At 44.5% G+C, this 22499-nt stretch overlaps 1 protein-coding gene across 5 annotated transcripts in view; it reads left to right on the forward strand.

Annotated features, from left to right (window-relative positions):
• The first annotated feature begins 9384 nt into the window (after positions 1-9384).
• Positions 9385-22499, forward strand: part of HERC2 (HECT and RLD domain containing E3 ubiquitin protein ligase 2) — a 201837-nt gene continuing 188722 nt past the window's right edge. For 4 of the 5 annotated variants that reach the window (XM_075916267.1, XM_075916303.1, XM_075916286.1 and 1 more), the window contains exons 1-2: positions 9385-9518; positions 10527-10641. In XM_075916267.1, coding sequence (XP_075772382.1) covers positions 10570-10641 — 72 coding nt within the window. In that variant the 5' untranslated portion in view covers positions 9385-9518; positions 10527-10569. The remainder of the gene's footprint in view (positions 9519-10526; positions 10642-22499) is intronic. The other variant, XM_075916277.1, reaches the window with a different exon arrangement.

The following is a 22499-nucleotide window of genomic DNA, read 5'->3' on the forward strand; positions in this document are numbered from 1 at the left end:
TTCTCCACAATGTTGTGGAGGACACATCATGCAGAGACGATCTCAGGAATGTTATGCTCCCCCCACATCGAGGCAGGTTAGGAGGCACCTGAACCTCGCCTTCAAGTGCTCAAAGGTGCATTCCACCTGCATGTAGGCCTGGCTAGGTGAGCATTGAATTGGTCCCTGTTGGGGTCCACGTGGCTGGTGTACGGCTTCTTTAGCCACAGCATGAGGGGGTAGGCTGGGTCCCCCATGATGCACAGTGGCATCTGCACATCCGCAACCCCAAAGTCAAGCTGGGGAAAGAATGTGCCAGCCTCCAGCTTCTGGTAGAGTCTGGAGTTTCTAAATACATGGGCGTCGTGTGCCCTGCCCAACCACCCAATGAAAATGTCCGTAAACTGTCCACAGTGGTCAAGCAGGGCCTGCAGCACAATCAAGAAATAGCCCTTTCTGTTGATGTACTGGGTGGCTCAATGATGTGGTGCGCGGATTGGGATGTGGGTTCCATCAGTTGCTCCTCAGCAGTTGGGGAATTCCAGGGTGGCAAATCCTGTGACGATCAAGTCCAGGTCTCCCAGGCGGATGACACTGCGCAGCAGGATGGAGTTGATGGACCTCACAACCTGCAGAAGGAGACAAAGAAACACACAATACAGAGATTGAGAGGGAGCCCCTGAGCCCTTGGGAGTTTTGCCTTCTGAAGTCTGTAGCATGTGGGCATGGGTCATTCACCAGAGTAATCTGGATGTATTCCATTTGATGATGCACCAACAATGGCAGGGAAATAAGAACCTAAGTCCTTCTCAGTGTCCTGGTTCTCAGTGTTCTGTGTTGTTATTTAGCTCTAATTTACCCCTAAATGTCTTCTAAGAGCCCAGTAAGCAGTGGAAATGTGGGTAATGCTCCTAGACAATATTGACCTCCCGTGGTTTGGCAAATTCTCTGGTTCGGCATTGGTCAGGTCCTGGGGATGCTGGACTAGAGAGGTTAAGCATGTACTTCATACAGTAGGAAAGGAAGAGACAACATATAAGCAAGTAATAAAAAATGATAATACAAGCTTTAATAGTAATTACACAAGTGAAACTTACTCTGTTTCATTTATATAAACACACTTGTGTTCCTGGTAACCTGAATTTTCCAGTAACTAAGCCTTCAAGCTTTAATAAACATTTCTCCAGGATATGATTACCTCTCTAAGTTTTTTCAGAAAATGCAAAATACAGATCAACAGTTTCCTTCTTTAGGGCACAAAGTAAAAGCTAACCAAGCCAAAAGCAAATCTCAGTTGTTAGCTGGACTGCAACATAGTTTCTGTGACTAATGTAGAGGAAAATTCGTTCTTGTAACTAGTGTGCTGTGCCCTGTGCTTGCTATGCTCACCAATCCCCCTCTCTCTGGCCACTTTCGATTTCGTGACCAGAGAGCATAATGATGTCATTCTGTCGCCTGCAGGAAAAACTTCTATATATAGAGAGAGAGAGAGAAAGAGAGAGAGAATTATTTTGTAACCCTATTATGAATCTGTGTTATATAATAGTACTTTTTACAAATTAATGTCCACAGTGGACAGGCAAAACATGCTGGAACTGAGGGACTACCAGAGGAGCTGTCTGAAGGAGTGGCTAATGAAATAGGAGGAGAAGCAAGCACAAGCAAAGTCATGTAATCTTAGGTTGATCAGGGATTGGTGGAGAAGCGACTTACTGATAGTCAAAATAAGAATCCAGCAGGAGAGAACAGAAGAAAGAGGTAATTAGTGACTTTGGGTAAACAGGTTCCAGTGAAGATGGGTGGAATTAACTGAACAAAAGTCATATTGGAAAGGACAGAGTTGGAGAACAGGGTCTCTAAACAGCAGGAATAAAGCACATGCTCAAGAATCATAGGCTATGTCTACATGGCACGCTTATTTAGAAATTACTCATGTTATTTCAAAATAACATAGTGTGCGTCTACACAGCAAGCCCATTATTTTGAAATAATTTTAAAATAATGGCTCCTTACTCCAACTTCTATAACCTTCATTTCATGAAGAATAAGGTAAGTTGAAGGAAGAATGTTCTTCCTTCAACTTCCTGCTATGTAGACAGCACCAAAAGCCGAGTTAAGCGACTTCAACTTCAGCTACGCAATTAACGTAGCTGAAGTTTCATATCTTAATTCGACTTTAGTCCGCAGTTTAGACACACCCATAGAAACACAGAGAAATTTTACACAATTACAGTTGTAAAGTCATAAAATGTAAGAATGGGCACATTTTAAAAAGTAAGCTCCAAAAATTAGAGGGAATAGCGAAAAACAACAAAAGCTACATGACAGCTAGAAAAAAATCCATTGCCAGGAGAGATTTAGAGCTCAATGTGTCCTGTTTATCAAAAGATTATTAAGAAATGACAATGTATAAACACCTTCACTGCAAGAAAATATTGGATATAAAAGGACTTTTTAATCTGCTGGAGAAAACCATAAGAACCTAAGGTTGGAAGGTGAAGTCAAATAAGAAATAAAATTTGCTTGACTAATTGTTTGTTTGTTTATTTCACAGTGAGGGTGATTAGCTATTGGAACAAACTACCCAGAAAAGTGATGGATTCTGCACCTCTTGATATCTTCAAATCAAAATAGGATACCTGTAGAAGATATGCTTAGGAAAACTGGATAACATTTTATGGCCTGTCTCATGCAGTAGTCCTCTATATCAGGGGTGAGGAACCTTTTTTGGTCAGGGGCCATTGACCCACAGAAAAATCAGTTGCATCTGGCCATTTGGCCTTAGGTTTCCCACCCCAGCTCTGTATTGATGGCAAGTATTCTTTTAATGTTCTAATGAGTTATATAATGATTGGCAGCACCCAGGATAGAAGCATAGGAATGTACAAAACTTGGAGGGGGGTAAAATTACTGAAAAATTCACCTTCTTTAATCAACTTAACAAAGTTGGTGACAATATCATGATGCTTTGGCTTGCATAAAACTGTAGTTAGTATTAGACTTACGGCTTTAAATAAGTTATAATTGATGATATTTAACTATAAACTATTCAACATGACTGCTACTATCGTTTTTTATTGGAGAGGCTCAAAATGGAGGGAAGAAAATAAATCAGACAATAGCAAGCAAAGAATAATGGTCAAACAAAGTTTGAGAAGTTTAGCTCAACCCAATCCCAGTATCTGTAGGGAGGGGTAAGTTTAGCTCAATTCATTCAACAATACGTGGAGGGAGGAATAAGCATGGCAAAGCTGATTAGTTGAACAGTTGCCACTCATCAAAAGCACACTGCAACTGTAAATGTCAACCAATGAGAGAAGGCCCCCCGCCAGGAGTGGGGCCGACAGGGGCTGCTGGACCTGCTGCCCTGGGAGGCTTTGCTACAGGCTCTGCAGTAGGAAGCTTAGAGCGCGTCACCACAATGAAACGGTAGCGGTTACACGGGGAGACCTTTAATGCCCTTCCACATCCCCTGGGCCCTGACTGGCAGCCACTTCTGGCCCTGGCCACTCTCACAGGCAGCAGGTAACTGGTGGGATCCCTGTGGGTCTCAGGGTCCATCACTGCGCTGCCCCGCCCTGGCCACCTGCTGACCAGGCACCAGCAGCTCACACACAAAAGGCAAACAGCAACGTAAAACATGTCACCCTCTTGACGTCACACAGCAGCCCCCCCCACAACGTAAAGCACGTCACCCCGTTGATGTCACATAGCACCCCCCCATGTATTGCGTGACACTGTCCATAGTTACTACAGAGAATTCTTTCTCAGGTGTCTGCCAGGCAGTCCTCCCCCACATGCTCAGGGTTTAACAAATTGCCACATTTGGGGTTGGGAAGTTCCTCTTCCCATTCAGATTAGTAGATTTTATTTTACTTTTTTCTGCTATGTGGGTCAGGCATCACTTGGTAGTTTGAACTAGAATAAATGTCAGTCTCTCTCTAACTTGAAGTCTTTCAATCATGATTTTGAGGACTTCAGTAACTCAGCCAAAGGTTAGTGGTCTATTACAGGAGTGATGGGTGAGGCCACTGTAGCCTGCAGTGTGCAGGTCAGCCTAGATGATCAGGATGGTCCCTTCTAGCCTTTAAGTCTTTGAGCTAGTGCTGAGTTGCTGGCTGGCCCCAGCATTGGCTCCCCCCCGCCAGTGCCAGGTTGCTGGCTGGCCTGATCATTGGTCCCAGTGCTGAACCATGTTGCCAGCCAACCTCAATACTGGCCCATAGAGTGCTGGCCGGCTGGCTACTTCCAACACCAGCCTACTCGCCTCCAGTTGGTGACAGAATTGAGTTCCCGCCAGCTTGAGCACTCTCAAAGAGGAGAGGGAAGAGCATCTCTACGAGAGGCAGCAGCATTGGGGGGGGCGGGAGCTTTTAAGCCAGTTCTCTGCACGTACCTGCTCCGTAGACTATTGAATAGTTGTGTACTCATTAAAATTTGATGAGGTTACATGACTATTCAATTACATACGATCTAACATCCCTCCCTACTCCCTTGTCCACACAGGCCTCTGATTAGAATACTGCTAAATACATGCAAACTGATGCTCAACCTCAGGTATTGTTGGTAATGCACTTCTTTGGGTCTAGTCCTTTTTTCAAAGCATTACTTGTGTGGCTGATATGAACAAGTTTTATTCCTCCTCTCTCACTGGGAGATCAGTTTTATTTTTCTGACCATTCTTTGCTGTGCTCTCGCTCAGGTCCCCAGGCTGAACTCCCCTCTAATTGGCAGTTTAATACTTCTATGCCTGACGTCTCTCAAATTCACTTCCAGACTCCTCCATTTTCCCTCTTTCGCAAAGAGGTAAATGGATACTTTTACTCCTCTTGAGACCACTTCTACACCATGGGCCTCTGCAACAAAAGATTTTGTAGTCCAACTTTGATCTTCCATAGAATCATAGGGTTGGAAGAGACCTCAGGAGGTTATCAAGTCCAACCCCCTTCCCAAAGCAGGACCAAGCCCAACTAAATCACCCCAGCCAGGGCTTTGTCAAGCCCAGACTTAAAAACCTCTAGTGATGGAGATTCCACCACTTCCCTAGGTAACCCATTCCAGTGCTTCACCACCCTCCTAGTGAAATAGTTTTTCCTAATATCCAACCTGGACCTCCCCCACTGCAACTTGACACCATTGCTCATTGTTCTGTCTGTCACTATTGAGAACAGTCTCTCTCCATCCGCTTTGGAACCCCCCTTCAGGTAGTTGAAGGCTGCTATCAAATCCCCCCTCACTCTTCTCTTCTGTAGACTAATTAAACCCAAATCCCTCAGCCTCTCCTCATGAGTCGTGTGTCCCAGTCCCCTAAAAGAGCAAAAGGGACTGTAAATGGCCTCTTGATCAGCTACAAGGGCTCTGTTCTCACATGCCAGAGGCCCTCCTGCCTGGCAGAGCAGGTATTTGAGCCAGGTGATTTGAACCCCAGGTGAGCACCCTAATCCCCATACCACAGAATCCCCATACCTACCCTAGGGTGTGTCTAAACTACATGGCTCCATCAATGGATCCATGTAGATTAGGCTGATCAGCAAAGGGAAATGAAGCCGTGATTTAAATAATCGTAGCTTCATTTAAATTTAAATGGCTGCCGCGCTGAGCCGACAAACAGCTGATCAGCTGTTTGTTGGCTCAGCGCACTAGTCTGGATGCTCCCACGCCAACCTGAAAGCCCTTTATCGACCTCCCTGTTATGCCTTGTAGGATGAGGTTTACCGGGGAGTGTTCAGACTAGTGTGCTGAGCCGACAAACAGCTGATTAGCTGTTTGTCGGCTCAGCGCAGCAGCCATTTAAATTTAAATGAAGCCATGATTATATAAATCGCGGCTTCATTTCCCTTTGCCAAACAAACAAATCTACACACCCCTATTGTTGAGTACTGTTGTATTTTAAAACAAATCAAACCCAGAGCCAAGACATAATCCACTTTTCCTCCCCCAATTTCTTCCTGTCACTCCATCCTATTCCCATTCCCTTCATATGTCTGTCCCAGTTACACCTACATTCCTGTATATTGCCTCAAAGGTTCCTTTATCTCTCTTTTCCCTCCAGAACTTCTCTTCCCTGCCTTTGAGGCAGCATACAGTTCTGTCCTTAGCTGCAATTGTCTCTTGCTGTTACCCATCATGTCTTAGCAAAGGCTTTGTCAATAAACAGGGTTATCCCTGCCTGGCGGCAGCAGCAACTCCCTATCTGTAGTGAGGTGTAGTAGGCCCTCCTTGGCCAGGTTCACTCCACTAGGCAGAGGGTTGCTATGATTAAATATATAGTTTGATCAGGTAACATTCTAAAAGGGGTTTTACATCCCTAGTCCCTAGGGGGGTGCAGAGCAACCCTCATCTGCCCCAGATGTGGAGTCCGGGGTAACTTCCCTACTCCAGCATCACCTCTTCCCATATCTACCCCTTCCCCTACTCTACCTTTTCCCCCAAACCTTACCCCTGCTCCTAGTAAGCCTAACTTCAGTTCCAGGTGCATTGGATGAAACCACAGGAAAGAAAAAAATTATCAGACACATAAATGAACACTGTATACTGGGGCAGAGTAAACTTGACTTTGAGGCATGACTTTCCTTTACAACTCTATTTTGAGGGAGTCAGTAAGCATGTGGGCAAGTTGACATACTATATTAGACTTTAAAAAGCTTTTGACAGAGTCCCTCACCAAAGGCTCTAAAGTAAAGTAAGCAGTTGTGGAATAGGGGGAAGGCTCCCTTAGATCAGCAACAGGTTAAAGGTTAGGAATAAAAAGGGTTTCACAACAGAAAGCAGTAAAATTTACAATTACAAAAATACTCAGGCTAGAAAGTCCAAATTGACTGCAAAGAGTCACAAAGATCTCATTTAAGTGGGTGACAATGACAAAATGGTACCGGTAGATGAAATTAAATGCTGATTAGTGCAAAGTAATGAACTTTGGAAAACGTAATCGCAATTGTAGATACAAAATAATGGGGATCTAAATTAGCTCTTACAATTCAGGGAGGAGTTGTTGGAATCTTTTTGGATGGTTCTCTGAAAATAGCTAACCATGGTGCAGGAGCAGTTAAAAATGGTAACAATGTTAGCAACCATAAAAGGGATAGCTAATAGAAAATATCATAATGCTTTTGTTTACATCCATGGTGCATCCACATCTTGAATACTGCATGCAGCTCTGGTAACCCCAGCTCAAACAAGATATATTAGAACTGGGAAAAAGTACAGAAAAGGCAACAAAAATGATTTGGGATATGGACTAATCTTTCATATTAGGCGAGATTAAAAAGACAGGGCTTCCTTCATTTAGAAAAGAGATGACTAAAAGGGGCTGAGAAGGCTTGTATAAAGTCATGAATAGTGTGGAGACTCAAAATAAAAAGTTTTATTTACCTACATTTAAAACAAATATAAGGATTACATAGTCACGTCAACCTGGAACCTGCCACAGGGGCTGTTGTGAGCGTTCAAAAGACACATTCCTGGTGGAGAGGGCTCTCGATGGTTGATCCCTAGTAAGAATGTGAAAAGGTAACCTATAGAGGCTGGAGCAGCTCCCTCACTGCCCTGGGCAGGGGGCCGCTCCAGTCCCATGGGGCCTGCTGGAGCAGCCCCTATCCATTGTGGTCCCCATTGCAGGTTCATAGACTCATAGACTTTAAGGTCAGAAGGGACCATTATGATTATCTAGTCTGACCCCCTGCACAGTGCAGGCCACAGAATCTCAACCACCCCTCTTAGAATAATCCTCTCACCTATATCAAAGATATTGAAGCATTCAAATACTTTGAAGGCCCCAACATGCAGAGAGTCCTTCAGCTGTGATCTGTGCCCAATGCTACAGAGGAAGGCGAAAAACCTCCAGGGCCTCTGCCAATCTACCCTGGAGGAAAATTCCTTCCTGACCCCAAATATGGCGATCAGCTAAACCCTGAGCATGTGGGCAAGACTCACCAGCCAGACACCCAGAAAGTTCCCTATAGCAACTCCTATCATCCCTCCATTGACCTATTTCCAACTGATAATGAATGGTCAATTAGTTACCAAGATCATGTTATTTCATCCAACCATCCCCTTATCATAGAATCATAGAACTGGAAGAGACTCCAGAAGGTCGTCAAGTCCAGCCCCCCGCTCTAGGCAGGACCAATCCCATCTAAATCAACCCGGCCAGGGCTTTGTCAAGCCGAGACTTAAATACCTCTAGGGATGGAGACTCCACTACTTCCCTAGTTAACCCATTCCAATGCTTCACTACCCTTCTAGGAAAATAGTTTTTCCCTAATATCCAATCTGGACCTCTCCCACCACAACTTGAGACCATTGCTCCTTGTTCTGCCATCTGTCACTACTGAGAACAGCCTCTCTCCATCTTCTTTGGAACCTCCCTTCAGGAAGTTGAAGGCTGCTATCAAGTCCCCCCTCACTCTTCGCTTCTGCAGACTAAACAGACCCAAGTCCCCCAGCCTCTCCTTGTAGGTCATATGCTCCAGCCCCCTAATCATTTTGGTTGCCCTCCGCTGGACCCTCTCCAATGCTTCCGCATCCTTTTTGTAGTGGGGGGCCCAGAACTGGACACAATACTCCAGATGTGGCCTCACCAAAGCCGAATAAAGGGGAATGATGACATCTCTGGATCTGCTGGCAATGCTCCTCTTAATGTAACCTAATATGCCATTAGCCTTCTTGGCTACAAGGGCACACTGTTGACTCATATCCAGCTTTTCATCCACTGTAGAGCCTGCAGCAAAGTCTCCTTTCCGGGAGTGGGTCGGTAGCTCTTGCTAGGCCTGGGAAGGTGGCTTTGGTGCTGCAGCAAAGCCCCCCCCCCCCCCCCCCCCCCCCGCCAGGAGTGGGGCCGACAGGGGCTGCTGGACCTGCTGCCCTGGGAGGCTTTGCTGCAGGCTCTGCAGTAGGAAGCTTAGAGCGCGTCACCACAATGAAACGGTAGCGGTTACACGGGGAGACTTTTAACGCCCTTCCACATCCCCTGGGCCCTGACTGGCAGCCACTTCTGGCCCTGGCCACTCTCACAGGCAGCAGGTAACTGGTGGGATCCCCGTGGGTCTCAGGGTCCATCACTGCGCTGCCCCGCCCTGGCCACCTGCTGACCAGGCACCAGCAGCTCACACACAAAAGGCAAACAGCAACGTAAAACACGTCACCCTCTTGACGTCACACAGCAGCCCCCCCCACAACGTAAAGCACGTCACCCCGTTGACGTCACATAGCAACCCCCCCCATGTGTCGCGTGACACTGGGCTCAGCACCTCAGCAGCTGCGCGGAAAACAGACCTCGGCGCGGGGAGGGAGGGGCACTGCGCAAACAACCAACGTTCCCCACCCGCTTCGGGACAGGATGTCCCACCTCCTAGTGTCGCGCTGATTGGTGGGCGCGCTCGGGCTGCCGGCTCGGGGGATTGGCCGCCGAGGGCGAGGCTCCTCCTGCTTCCGGTGTTGCCGCAGGGGGTGGGTTGGGCGGGGCGACCAGTCGGATGAGAAGAATAGCCCGAGAGCTGAGCCTGAGCGGCAGCTGCTGCCCGAGAGGGACAGCGCTGTGGGTAGGCGCAGCCCGTCGGAGTCCGGGGGGGCGCGCGCCCCTGCCCTCGCGCTGGGGCGGCTGTTACGCGCGGGGGGAGCTTGTCGGGGGGGAGCCGAACCTTTCCCCTCCCCCCCCCGCTCTGAGGACGGACGGGGTGGGGGAGCTGCCGGTGGGCGTCCCGCTCTCTCCCCCGGGCTGGCCCCAGTCCCCTCCTGCCTTGGGCTCCTGCTCATGCAGCTCTTCGCGGGGGCGTTGTAATGGCGGGTGAGGAAAGGGGGGGCCGGCCCGGAGGTCGTGGGGGGCTGTCCCGGTTTAATGGAGCCGGGAGGAGGCAGGTGGCCGGGCCCGGGCCTGGGGGCGTTGGAAGGGGGGTGGGGCGAAGGGGCCCGGCGCAGACCTGGGGGTAGCGGTGAGGCCGCTGCATAGAAACCGTTTTGAGGAGCGCGGCGCTTTGGTGAAGCGGTCTGAGGCCAGATCCCCGGCTGGCAGCCCGTGGGCCGCGTCCCTCAGAGCGGGCATGTAAGACATGGTGACAATGGCCCTGGAATGTGCTTCAAGTGGGAGGTGAGGGGAATAGCCTACTGCTTTTGGAGAGGAGCGGTCTAGGACTCTTCCTCCCCCCTCCCCCCCGGTTCATCCCTCTGTGTAAAAATGGTAATAGCACTTGGGTTCGCCTGCTACTTGCATAATCTGGATCAATTATTTATTTCATGCACCATTTACGGGGCTGAGGGGTAAAAGCAGCAGCCCAGGCCTCTGATGATGACCTTCGGTGCATTGGGATGTGTTCACCATCGTGGGTGGAGGAAGGGAAGGCTTGTGGCTTGAATAACGGTGAACACTTTTTCTTTTTTTCTTTGTACATTGTTAGGGTGTCTGCTTACATGTGAGAGAGTTAGATTGATATTCATGTAAATACAATTTTGGAGGAAATGTGACTCATTCTGGTATTACCAGGATAAAATAAGAAGCTATGCAAGGTTATCTACTAGATGTTTCTCCCCCCCCCTCCCCCCCCCCCCGACAGATCTGGCCCCCTCTGCCAGCCTGGAGAGCTTTGAAGAAGGAAAATGTCTTCTGAACCTTTTTGTCTGTCTGCTCAGACTAGGTTTGATTCCAAATGGCTGAAGACAGATTTACAGGTAAGGACTTGTGACTTTTTTTTACTATACCATTTTGTATCATGGCATTTGGTGTGCACATCAGCAACATTTGTAAAGGTCACTTGGCAGCAAACTAAAGGACCTAATTCTGTTGAAAGTGGCATGCAATTTCTGATCATGCTGCCTTGAGAACTGGTCTCAAACAAGCAATAAAAGTACAGTTTTAATTTCATAGTAGTCTATATTTTGCTTAAAACCATGCTAAAATATGTATTTTTGATTTTTAGTGTATTTTTTTCACAGATCCATGTTTAATTATGTAGTGCTCTGTGTTTTTAAAAACTGTAAATATTTGTAGTCTACTGCTATACATAGTTGTAGCATATAACTGGTTGCTATAACATGGAAATAAAACTGGTTAAGGAAAATTGAAATCTGAGCAAATTAATTGCTTACACTTTGAACAAGAAGAGCAACTAATATAAATTTGCAGACAGGTTTCTTGGCAATTCTGCCTGGATTATTTGTTGGGATTTAAGTGTGTGTGAACCTGTTTTAAAAAGCTTCCTACGAAAAGTTTTCTGATAAGTTTGTCTTGAATCTTTGTACTGTTTTTGTCCTGAGGAAAAACATTGTATCTTATCTAGAGTTTTATGGGGAAAATGGAACATCTAATTCTTGTCTATATGGTGTTTTGTACTAAACCAAAATTGTTGTTATGCACTCATGATAAGGACATGGGAATAAAGATTTATTATAATGCTATAGTTTCTAGTTTTCAGTTTTGTTGTGCTTAGTGGTGTTATGTTGAGGTTCAGGTCAGTAAGGCTACATCTAGAATGCAAGCCTCTTTTGAAAGATACACACCCACAAGCATGTATTTGGGATGACATGTGCAAACAAATACATATTGTCTTAAGTGCTCTGTTTTCAAAGTAATACATAAAAACTGACATTGAAGTAGGTCAGTCAGTATTATCCTTCAGTTACAGATGAGAAAACTGGGAGAATGGCATATTCAAGTGACCTTTTTTGAAGACTACATAGAGAGTGACTGAGTTGTGGAGCTGAACCTAAAATTTAGCTGTTCTTATGCTTAGATAAATGAGTCTTTGTCCTGAGGAGCCTGCAATCTAATGAGATTCTGACTCCAATATTTTCCATCTAAAGTGTAGGAAAACTACTAGCATACAACTATTCAATGGTTACATATTTACAAGCTCCTCATCCCCCGCTTTTTATCATCCCTTGTGTCAACTACAAGAAAATAGTGGAAATTATTTAGTTAAAATGACCCTTCTTTGTGGCCAAAGGTGGTGTTATGGTTGGTTTGGTTTTGTTTCAACTGTTTGTTTTTTCCTCTGTGAATTGACAGATTACAGATTTGTCTGTTCACGTGACTTGTTTGATACTGTCCCTTTGTTACTATGCTTAACCTCTGATGATTGTTGGAGAACACTATCAACAAAATTGTCATGGCATCTTGAAATTAAGGTGTCCTTTTTTTTCTTTTTTTTTCAAACAGTTGCATTTTTTTTTTTCAAACAGTTGCATGTATTATAACAGCTACAATAAGTACTTTTGCCTATTGTGGGAATCATTGTAGCGTTAACTTTTAAACAAGCTGTATTAAGAAGACCTCCTATATTAAAAACTTTACCAAAAATTTAAAAGGCACATCTTTTCATGATGAGAAACCAATTGCATTCAAAGTTGTGAAAACAGTGTTTTGTCTTAACTGAAATATAAGAGTAATTGAGAGCACAACTACAGTTTGATGTCGGGATACTAAATGTGAAAATCAGTCTTTTGTTTCCTCTACAGTCTGTTGAAAATCACTGTTCTTCAATTATTGTCTCTATTAGCAGACATTATTGATAGCTTTCTGTTACAAATGAGTACATTGCTTTTCTCTTTTTTCATTTAGCTATTTTTGACTGACTTTACACAGGCTCTGTTCCCAGAAAGTGTGTGTGTTTAAAAAACAAAACACCCTATATATGGGTCCTTGAAATAGGTTAAGTTTTTTACCTAATAGGTGGCAAATTGTTTCTCTGGTATTAGTAGATCCTGGGCTTTGTCTCTTTTTCTTCATTCATGTTGGACTGTACTGGCTATTGAGTGGAATAATCCAGTTATTTTAGAGCTTTATTATTGGTTTGAGATAATGTAAATCAGCGGTTCCCAACTGCAGTCTGTGGCCACCCCGTCTGCTGGGTTGCAGCACATTTGCTAGGCCATACCCCGGCTTTTATTTAACCTTGTGCACTGAGTTCCCAGGGAACTCCTTTCCTGCCCACTTCCCCATACAGCAGCAGGGTAGCTGGGCAGCTGGGACCCCAATGGGGCTGTCCATACTAGGACATCCTTACTGTGGCCCCCGGTTCCAGCTCCAGTAGCTGCTACTTGCCCTAGCCAGCGGGGCCACTGGAGTGAAACACTCCATGATGGGCGGCTTCCCTTGTGACTCTATTCTCTTCCTTTCCCACTCAGTGGGAGCTTCTCCCTGACCTCCAACTGCTCCCATCTAGCATGCACACATGTTCTTGTTATGCATTATTAAGTACACAGGAAAATACGAATAAGCAGAATGTGTCAGCACTGTCAGACCTGTTAACTACTGCCTCTTTAATTCTGGTAGAGTTGAGGCAAAAGGTTTGAACTATAGAATGCTTTTAAACAAAAATTAGCAACTATTTTTAAAATTCTTTTTAACCATTGTGTCTCTTACCCCTCCACCCCCTTTGATTTGCCTGATATATGTTGGGCTAAAATCACTATAATAAATATGCAAATAAATGAATTATCATAATGTATGTGCAAGTATTTCAGTGCTGGATTGCCAATAGTTTTTGAATAAGTTCGCTTGTCTGGTATAAAAAAGGTTGAGAACCACTGATGTAGATCATGTCAGTTAGACTAAAGTATCACTCTTTAAAGTGAGAGATCACGCTTATTTAAAATACTGGACTCCTTTTGACATCCTTTTGTCTCTTCTGCATGAAATGATTGTAGAACAGCTTTATGGCAAGGGCCCCCAAACTTTTTTGGTCATGTACCCTAGGAGCTGGGGCCTGAGTTGGGTGGTGGGAGCATCACCAGAGTCATGGCTGGGAGCAGGGCCAGTGATGCAGCTGGGGCAATGGCCAGAAGTAGAGCCATGGCTGGGATTGGGGGTGGTATTGGAGTGGAGCTGGGGGCAGAGCAGCACTGGGTGGCACTCTCTTCCCACTCCTGTGGGGGCTGACCCAGGCTTCACTATTCCCCTCCCCCCCATGAATGTTCTTCCATGGCCTCCCTCCACAGTTTGAAGTCTACTGCTTTATGTAATTCTGTATGCAGTATAATAGTAGAGTCCATCCCAGCATGTTACACCAGATGGTCGAGGCAGCATCTTTTACTGGACCAACTTCTACTGGGGGGAGGGACAAGTGTTCGAGCCACAAGCTTTTCTTCTGATGTGTGAAAGGTACTCCTAGTATCACAGCAAAATGCAAGTTGAACAGATAGTTTAGTAAGTAGTTAACAGAGACTCTGAGGCTGCAAGCTGTCCCACGCCTCATTGCAAGATTTGAGGATTGAAGATAGTGTAGTGTAGTTTTCTCTGAGCCTTGAAAGGGGAAAGGAGGGGAATGTCTTTCCTCAGGGTAGAAGAGCCCTCCTGAGGCATGCCTTGTTCTCTCTCTCCTTTTTGTTATCTGCTGTTAATTTACTCAAGCTGTATGGGCTCTTATTTCAAGCTTGATGACTCTGGCAGGAATTGTAGATTGAAGCCAATTAAATTTCATTCTCTGTAGAGATAATTAACCTTTTTTGCTCTGGCCTCCTGTGAAGTTTGTGCCATTGCATCAACATAACGGATATAAATAAAAACATGGAACAAATAAGTTTAAAATGGGTCATGCACAACCATTCCTTTCCCATGCCATAGGAGTTCAGGCACATGCAGGACAGAAGGTCCAATATGAATTAGTGAAGTTTGGAAAGATAAAAGTGAGGTCAGTGGGAATGGTACTGCCTGGAAACTAGCTTCAAGTGCCCTAATTCTGTTTGTGTAATGAGTGTCAAGGGTTCAAAGCCAGTGTAATGTGATATGCTCCTTTGTTAGATTGTAGGGAACCTATAATCACCTGCACAAGCACCATTGTTGTTCTAAAACTTGAACCTTTCTATTCTCAAAGATAAAATTGCTGAAACTGTCTCAAGTTTTGTGTTTATTTTTGATAACTATATATTTTCTTATTCCTTCTTCCTGTCTCTGAACTATCAGTGTAGTCAGTATTACTGTAGATGCCATCTTGCATCATTGCAAGGCCAAAGTGCTCTTCATAAATATTTTGAAGTGTTATTTATATTTATCTCATTTCAATATAATCTCATATCGTTCTCCTGCTGTGCACTGTTCAGTAAGTGAACTTTCTCCAACTGACTTTACCTAAGCAAAATGTGTGTTTTACAGCTGACCAGGAGATTCAGCTGCGAAGTCCTAAGAACATGTCAAAAATGGAAAGTTTCTAGTGCACTGAATCTCATGGCTCAAATATTTTGAAACCAAAATTAATTGTCCTAAACTAACTACACTAGATACTCAATATTTTTTATTTTACTTGAAGTTTTCAGCTGAATTTAGAGTGGTTTTTTTTTTAATATTTTTTTTTAAAGTACAGGTTGAAACTCTCTTGTCTGTGACACTTTGGTCCGGCAACATCGGACTATGGATATTGCTGGACCGGAGAGGAGAGATGTAAGTGACTAGTCGAGTAGTTGACTACCCGATAAAACCTAGGCACTACTTGACTACTCGCTCCCATATCCCCCTTGCTGCCTCTGTATCAGAGTACATGATTAATCAATTACCCGCTTAACATCCTTACCAGAGAGCCCTTCGACCACAGGGCTGGGTGGCTATGGGTTGGCCACAGTAGCCCTGGGATGAGTGGAGCCCTGTTGGCCATGGAAACTGGGAGAGCTCATTCTGTTTTATGAAAACAGTCAGTTAAAATCAGTTTGATGCTGTCCCTATCAACGAAAGCTTAGGTTATGAAGGAGTTAGTGATATTTGACTCTGCACTCACAACAAGAGTAACCTGTTGCAAGTAGGATTTTTCCATATCCTATGAAACACTAGTGTCACTGCATCTTCTTGTTGAAATCAAATCTTGAAAAATATATTTTGGGGTGGCCAGTGGGAAGACTTTCCTTATAATTTAGGACTCCAGTAGCAGTAATATTGAACTGACATTCCTCAAGCCAAACAGTAAAATTCAAACATTACAAGGCATTCACTTCACTATGGCTTTTCATGATAAGTAGGGTATGATCCCATGAAGACTGAGAAAAGAAAACTAGATAAATCTGCCTACAGAAGAGAGAACAAAAGGGGAACAATTATGCTCTATCTTTTTGTCTTTAAGTCAGCATTACATTTGAGCAAGAACAGGGGAATGTGAATGTTGCTTCTCTATCCTTCTCTTCACAGCAGTCTGAGAGGAAGCAGAGATCAAAGAAGAGAAAAGGTCCTGTTGTCTTCCTTCCTTTTTTTTTTAAATGGCTGATGCAAAATATGGTGCAGCTGGAAGGAAGAGGCAATGTGTTCTTTTCTTTTCCTTCTGCACTGCTGGGGGTTTTGGAGTGCTTCCCAGTGAGTAGCTCCTGTCTTTCATGACTGGCCCTTTTTAGTAGGTTTCTGAATTTTTTCAGGTTGCAATATAAATACTACTTTGATGGTTGTCTTCAATTAAATTCTTAGATGGAGATGGTTCTGGTGCCTGCTTTGTTTTACTTGCATTGCCTACTTCAGTGAAGTTTATATAATAAATTCAGACTTCTTTGTTGCCTACCGGATAGTTTGCTCCTCTGGAATTAATTGTTAATCAGCAGATCATGTTTCAAGAATTTTGGCAAACCTCTTTAAACATTTGGTTTCAAAACAATTTACCCAACTTCTTTTCATTTCTAAAAAAAATACTATTTAAAAAAAAAACTTCAATTGAGGTTCATGAAAAATAGAGTAGGGGTTCATGGTTTTAGGCATGTGATGTTAGCAGTGTTCTCCATTTGACTAAAAAAGGGAGTATAATAATTGACAATAAATGATGTAACCTTTCATGAACTCCATACCATACATCAGATTTCCTAGGTTCAGTTCTTTTCTCAAGCCTTGAGAGAAATAGCTAACAGTTAAAATAGGAGTTTGTACAGAGCGGGAGAATAGGTTTCTAAATGAGCTTTTTAAGTTGAGTTATTAATTGTGCCAGTCAAATTAGGTTAGAATGGGTGCTGCTGAGTGTTGTGCTTCCTGATTCCACTAATCCAAATGGTCACCATGAATGGCAGGTATGTCCATTTTGGCATGAGGATAAAATGCAAAAAGGAGTCCTAGCAGTAGAATTTCTTCTGTGCAAAAATAGCAATCTTAGAAATGTCTGAAACAAAATACAGGACTATGTAGCACTTTAAAGACTAACAAGGTGGTTTATTAGGTGATGAGCTTTCATAGGCCAGACCCACTTCCTCAGATCAAATAGTGGAAGAAAATTGGCACAACCGTATATACCAAAGGATACAATTTAAAAAAAAAAACACATATGAAAAGGACAAATCAAATTTCAGGACAGAAGGGGGGTGGGGGTGGGGGAGGTAAATGTCTGAGCTAATTATATTAGAGGTGATAATTGGGGAAGCTATCTTTGTAATGGGTAAGATAACTAGATCCTTTATTCAGATTCAGGAGTAAAGTGTCGAATTTTAGCATGAATAACAGTTCAGAGGATTCTCTTTCAAGTGCAGTCTTAAGGGGCTTTAGAAGCAGGATGAAGGTAATTAAGTTGTTGAGACCATGTCCTTTCTGTTGGTTCAAGAACTCCTCCTAAATGGTAAGAACTAGGATCACCAAATTTGGTGTACAGTTTGCTGTTATCATAACTTAAAGCAATATCAAGGTTTGGTTGTGCCAGGAAAATGGAATGTGTGTCTGTCTCCCACATGGACTTCTTCCCAGGGTGTGCCTGCTACAGCAGCCAGGCTTCTCTCAGATCCCAAACTGCTGCGGTGAGAGAGCTGAGATGGTCTTCTCGCCCCATGGCAAACTGCACACTGAAACTCTCATGCACAGACCTACTCCAGAACTATGATTTAGATGAAGAAAAACAAAAATTGAGTTAAAGCTCCAAGTACATAAATGTTTTGGATGTGATCCTGAACTCATCAAGTATCTTCAGAAACCTCTTTATCCCCAAATACTCTGTTCATAGAGTCACAGAAATGTGGGACTGGAATATGGATGTGAAAGGTTAGCCAGTAAGCATTACCCTTAACTGGTGATGCTTACTGGTTCTGGTTAACTGATGGGGCTGGAGCAGCTCCATGCCTGCCACAGGAAGGGGCTGCTCCAGCTTCGTGGGCACAGAGCAGACCCTGTCCACCATGGGTCTAGATGCTTCACAGGCAGGGGTTGCTCTGGCTGCCTACAGTGGGGGAAGGGGACTTTCCAGCCCAGCTCCCCTGTCTGTCCCCCTTTAATCCAGTTAACCAATTAAATGGGATTTTATGTCCTTAGACTAGAAGGGACCTCATTAGATACATCCAGTCCCTTGCATTGAGGCAGAAATTAGTGTTATTAGATCATCTCTAATATGTGCATGTCTAGCCTTTTTCTTAAAAACCTGCAATGATGGAGATTCCACAACCTGCCTAGATAATTTGTTCCAGTGCTTTACTACTAACTCCTTTTATAGTTAAGAAGCTTTTTGTAATGTCTAACCTAAATCTCTCTTGCTGCAGTTTAAACTCATTACATTTTATTCTGCCCTCAGGGGTTAAGGAAAACAGCTTGTCATCCTTCTCTTTGTAACACTTCCGTACTTGGAAACTCTTCCGTACTTGGAAACTCTTATGTCCAACCTCAATCTTCTCTACTCCAGACTAAATTAAACGTATTTTTTTCTTCTTTATAGGTAACTAGAAGATTTTACTTGGAGTTGCTCCAGTTCTTTACTTAATTTTTGTTCATTTATATCATTGCTTTGGGGTAGAGCTAGGGATAAGGAATTCAGTATACAAGCTGCCGAGGGAGAAAGGATTACCTCAGCCTGTTCTCACCACAGCAGCTTGGGAGCAGATGAGAAGTACCTCTCTGTGGCCACTGCAGCTCCAGGTGGCACAGGCAGGGGAAGGGTGCCTGGCTCCTGGCTAGGGCAGGTTCAGGTTTGTCTGCCCTCTGTACTCCCCAGCCAGAGTGAGGAATACAGCACACTGTGCACTTTTCCCTTGGTCACTGATGGAGAGCAGCCAGTAAGATCCCTGTTTGAATTGGGTGGGGAGGAGTTTGTCCCCCTGCCCTCCCTAAAGGGCTCCTGTAGGTATGTGAGGCTTGGGGCTGGGGTGGTTCTTTTCACTTGCCTGGTGATTCTCTCTTCTCAGTATGGTTTTATGAGAAGCAATCCCATAACGGGTACATCCCATATTCTTGGCACAACTAAACCCTGTCCTTACTTTAAGTTATGATAAGAATTGCATGCCTAATTTGGTGGTCCACTTAACATTTGAATGGATGGATGAACACATTTTCTCAAATATATAATAGATGTTTTCTAGACCTTTAATTTTTATTGCTCTTCTCTGGATTTTCTCGAATTTGTCCACATCTTCCCCAAAGTGTGGTACTCAGAATGGTCCTGTTGAGGCTTTCTCAATGGTGAGTAGAGGCAGAATTACTTCTCATGTCTGTTTTACAACATTCCTGCTAGTACATTCCAGAGTGATTAGGTGTATTTTTTTTGTAACAGTATTACTTCAGTTTTAGTTTGTGGTTCTTATAACCTGTAGATGCTTTTCAGAAGTGCTCCTCTTGAGGCATTCATTTTCCATTTTGTGTCACTGCAATTGATTGTTACTTCCCTTCCTAAGTAGAGTCCATATTGAATTGCATATTGTCCATATTGAATTTCATCCTATTGATTCAGATAATTTTGAATTCTTATATCCTCCAAAGCTCTTGCAATCCCTGCTAGCTTAATATAATCTAAGTTTGTGTACTCCTCTTCGCTATTATCTAAGAAGATATTCAATAGAACTGGACCTATGGCAGATCCCTGTAGGACTTCAATCAATAGCTACTGAGTACAATTTTCCGACCACTTGCGTACCCGCCTTATAATAGGTTAGATTCCCCTAGTTTGCTTATGAGTAGGGTGACCAATAGTCCGATTTTCTTTGGGATGGTCCCTTTTTTAAATCCTGTCCTGGCCATCCTGACACTTTTGGCAAAACTCTACATTTGTCTCATTTGCTCTTGCTAACTCATTAGCTGGCAAGAACAAACTAGACAAATGCAAAGTTTTACCAAAAAGATGGGGAGTGACCATTAGTGGGGCATGGAGGAACCTGTGTTTATGGGGGCGGGGATCAGGAGGATTAGGGTAAATGGCAGTGCTAGTCCTGTGTGGAAGGGAGGGCTCAGGAGAGTGACTTGGGTCATCCCTGCCCAGTGTGGATGGATGGATGGTAGGGGGTCTTGAGCTGGCCTCAATGGCGGGAGGGGAGGGGGGAGAGGGAGAAAGGGGGCTTGGACTGGCAGCCCGCATTGTTGTAGAATCATAGGGTTGGAAGAGACCTCAGGAAGTCATCAAGCCCAATCTAGGGATGTAATAGTGTAGTTGATTAATTAATAAGCAAAAACGTATTGGTTAATGCTGTAACCTACAATCATTCTTCTCTTCTCCCCCTCCCTCGCCCCACTGTACCAGTAAATTTTTTAGCCGGCTGGCCAGCAGCCTAGCTCAGTCCTGGCTTGCGCTGGGTCTGGGACCAACCCCTGCTGCATCTCTGCATTTACAGTGTATTAGGAGACAGGTGGGTGGGCAGGCAGGCAGCCTGGCTCAGTTTTGGCTCATGCCGGGTCCGGGAGCTCAGATTCCCCCCCCCCCCCCCGCACAGAGGGTGTTGCCCACTCCACAGTATTGCCTCTGTATCTGAGGCAGGTGGTCTGCGAGGGGAGCTGGTTTTTTAACTGGCTCCCTCGCAGACCAGTTCCCACCTGGCACCCCATGCTGCTGCCTCTGATACAGTGGCAGCAGTGCGGAGTGGCAGGGGGCTCCTCTGGAGTGGGGCTGGAGAGCACTGGCTGCCGGCCCAACCCCCGGGGACTGTAGAATAGTCAAGTAACAAATACAAATTCACAAGATGACTCAACTATTCAATTACCCAATATTTAACATCCCTAGTTCATCCCCTCCCCCCCAACCACTCTCCCTTAGGAAAAATAATGATCCTACTTATGAGAGAATATCAAAACTTACTAAAGATTAAATAAACTTAAAAAAACAACAAATAGTCTGGTAACATCTATGCTTCCCCTATCCACAAGGCTTTTATTCTGTCAAAGGAGGCTGTAAGGCTGCCTTCATTCAGGGTAATTAAAAACAACAGCTTTTGGAGGTACATGTTCTGTGGCCCCAGTGCCAGAGGAGCTGTTAGCTCCCTGCTGCAATGCTGTGGCTTGTACCTTTGTGTGCCCCCTCTTGAGCACTTCTCAACTTGATGTGATTTGTTCTTAATCAGCACGGATTTAATCATCACCATATCTTTTAGGTAGTGGTTGTCAAGGCTGATTCTCCACTCTCGCACAATGAATGCAGAAGTTAGGGCCCGCAAAAGTACCCCAAAACCTGCTTTGGTATTAAACCCCCCCCCCATCTGAAAAACCTAGATTTTGGGGATAAAAATCCACTCCCACCATCAAGTGCTTTTGAACCCACAAACAGGGGTGGACACTTGAAACCAACCCCAGGGCATCCCAGGCTCTTTTCCTCAAAGAGCTTGGAAAAAAAAAAAAGAGAAAATACAAATTGCAGGCTATGGCTGCAATCCCCTAGTCAGAGGCATGCAGCTCCCACAGAAAGATTTTCCAAGACACAGAACTGAACCAATACCAGGTTAATAGAAAAGAAAACTTTTTTATTATCAAAACAATACTCCTGTTACAAGCATAGTTGGATTGGCTAGATGGCAAGATCCACCAATTAATAAACTTATGGGGAATTCCACCATGGGCCAAAACTTCATTGCAAAAGAGAGGAAAACCCATTTCAAATAGCACAGACATCAGATCCACAGTCCCAAACCATAAAACAATAAAACCTAATGGATTTATCTAAACTGTATCCTACTTACAGATGGTGAAGAGTCTTTTCTTGGAGAGAGACATGTTGTCTGTCTCCCTCAGTATTTACAGCAAACTAGCTCATAGACAAAGGAAGAAAAAAACAAAAATTCCTTTGTCCCAGTTTGAAATTACAACCTGCATTTCTATTGGCTGACTGCTACCTGGCTAGGTACAGTTTACCCCTAAGTCCCCAGGCTGCTGGCCAGCCCTCATGACCATGACAGGGGTTCACAACCATTTTCTTTCTGGTTGGTGGGTACTGGTGAATCAGGTGTGGGGGGCTTGAGGGTGGAGCTTGTGGTTGTGGGGTTTGTTCAACAAGACATATCTGGCAGGAAAAGTGAATAATGCTATTAAGCTTCAGAGCTCAGTGGGGCTGAGGAGGACTTAGGGCTCAAGGTTAGGAAGAGGAGTTTGGGCATAAGTGTAGTTTGGCTTCTGTTTTTTTTTGGGGGGGGGGAAGGGCTGGTAGGCTGAGACCAGCTCCACATAGTCAGGTCCAGCGAAGGGGTGACATCTGTGTTTCCTGACTCACTTCAGCAGGCTAGCTGGGAGATGCAACCAAAAATATAACTCAGTGTGGTGGTGGTGGGGATTCAGTTAAAGTTTAAAGATCGCTCAGGGTGCAGAGAAAAGAGTAGCTAGGGGCTGTGCATGGTCAGAGGGGTATTTCAGGGCATGTGTGGGGGGCCTAGATAGAGGGTGTGTACTGGGAGGGCTTTGCTGCCCAGGC

This window comes from Pelodiscus sinensis, chromosome 1 (assembly GCF_049634645.1).
Source record: "Pelodiscus sinensis isolate JC-2024 chromosome 1, ASM4963464v1, whole genome shotgun sequence".
Lineage (NCBI taxonomy): Eukaryota > Metazoa > Chordata > Testudines > Trionychidae > Pelodiscus > Pelodiscus sinensis.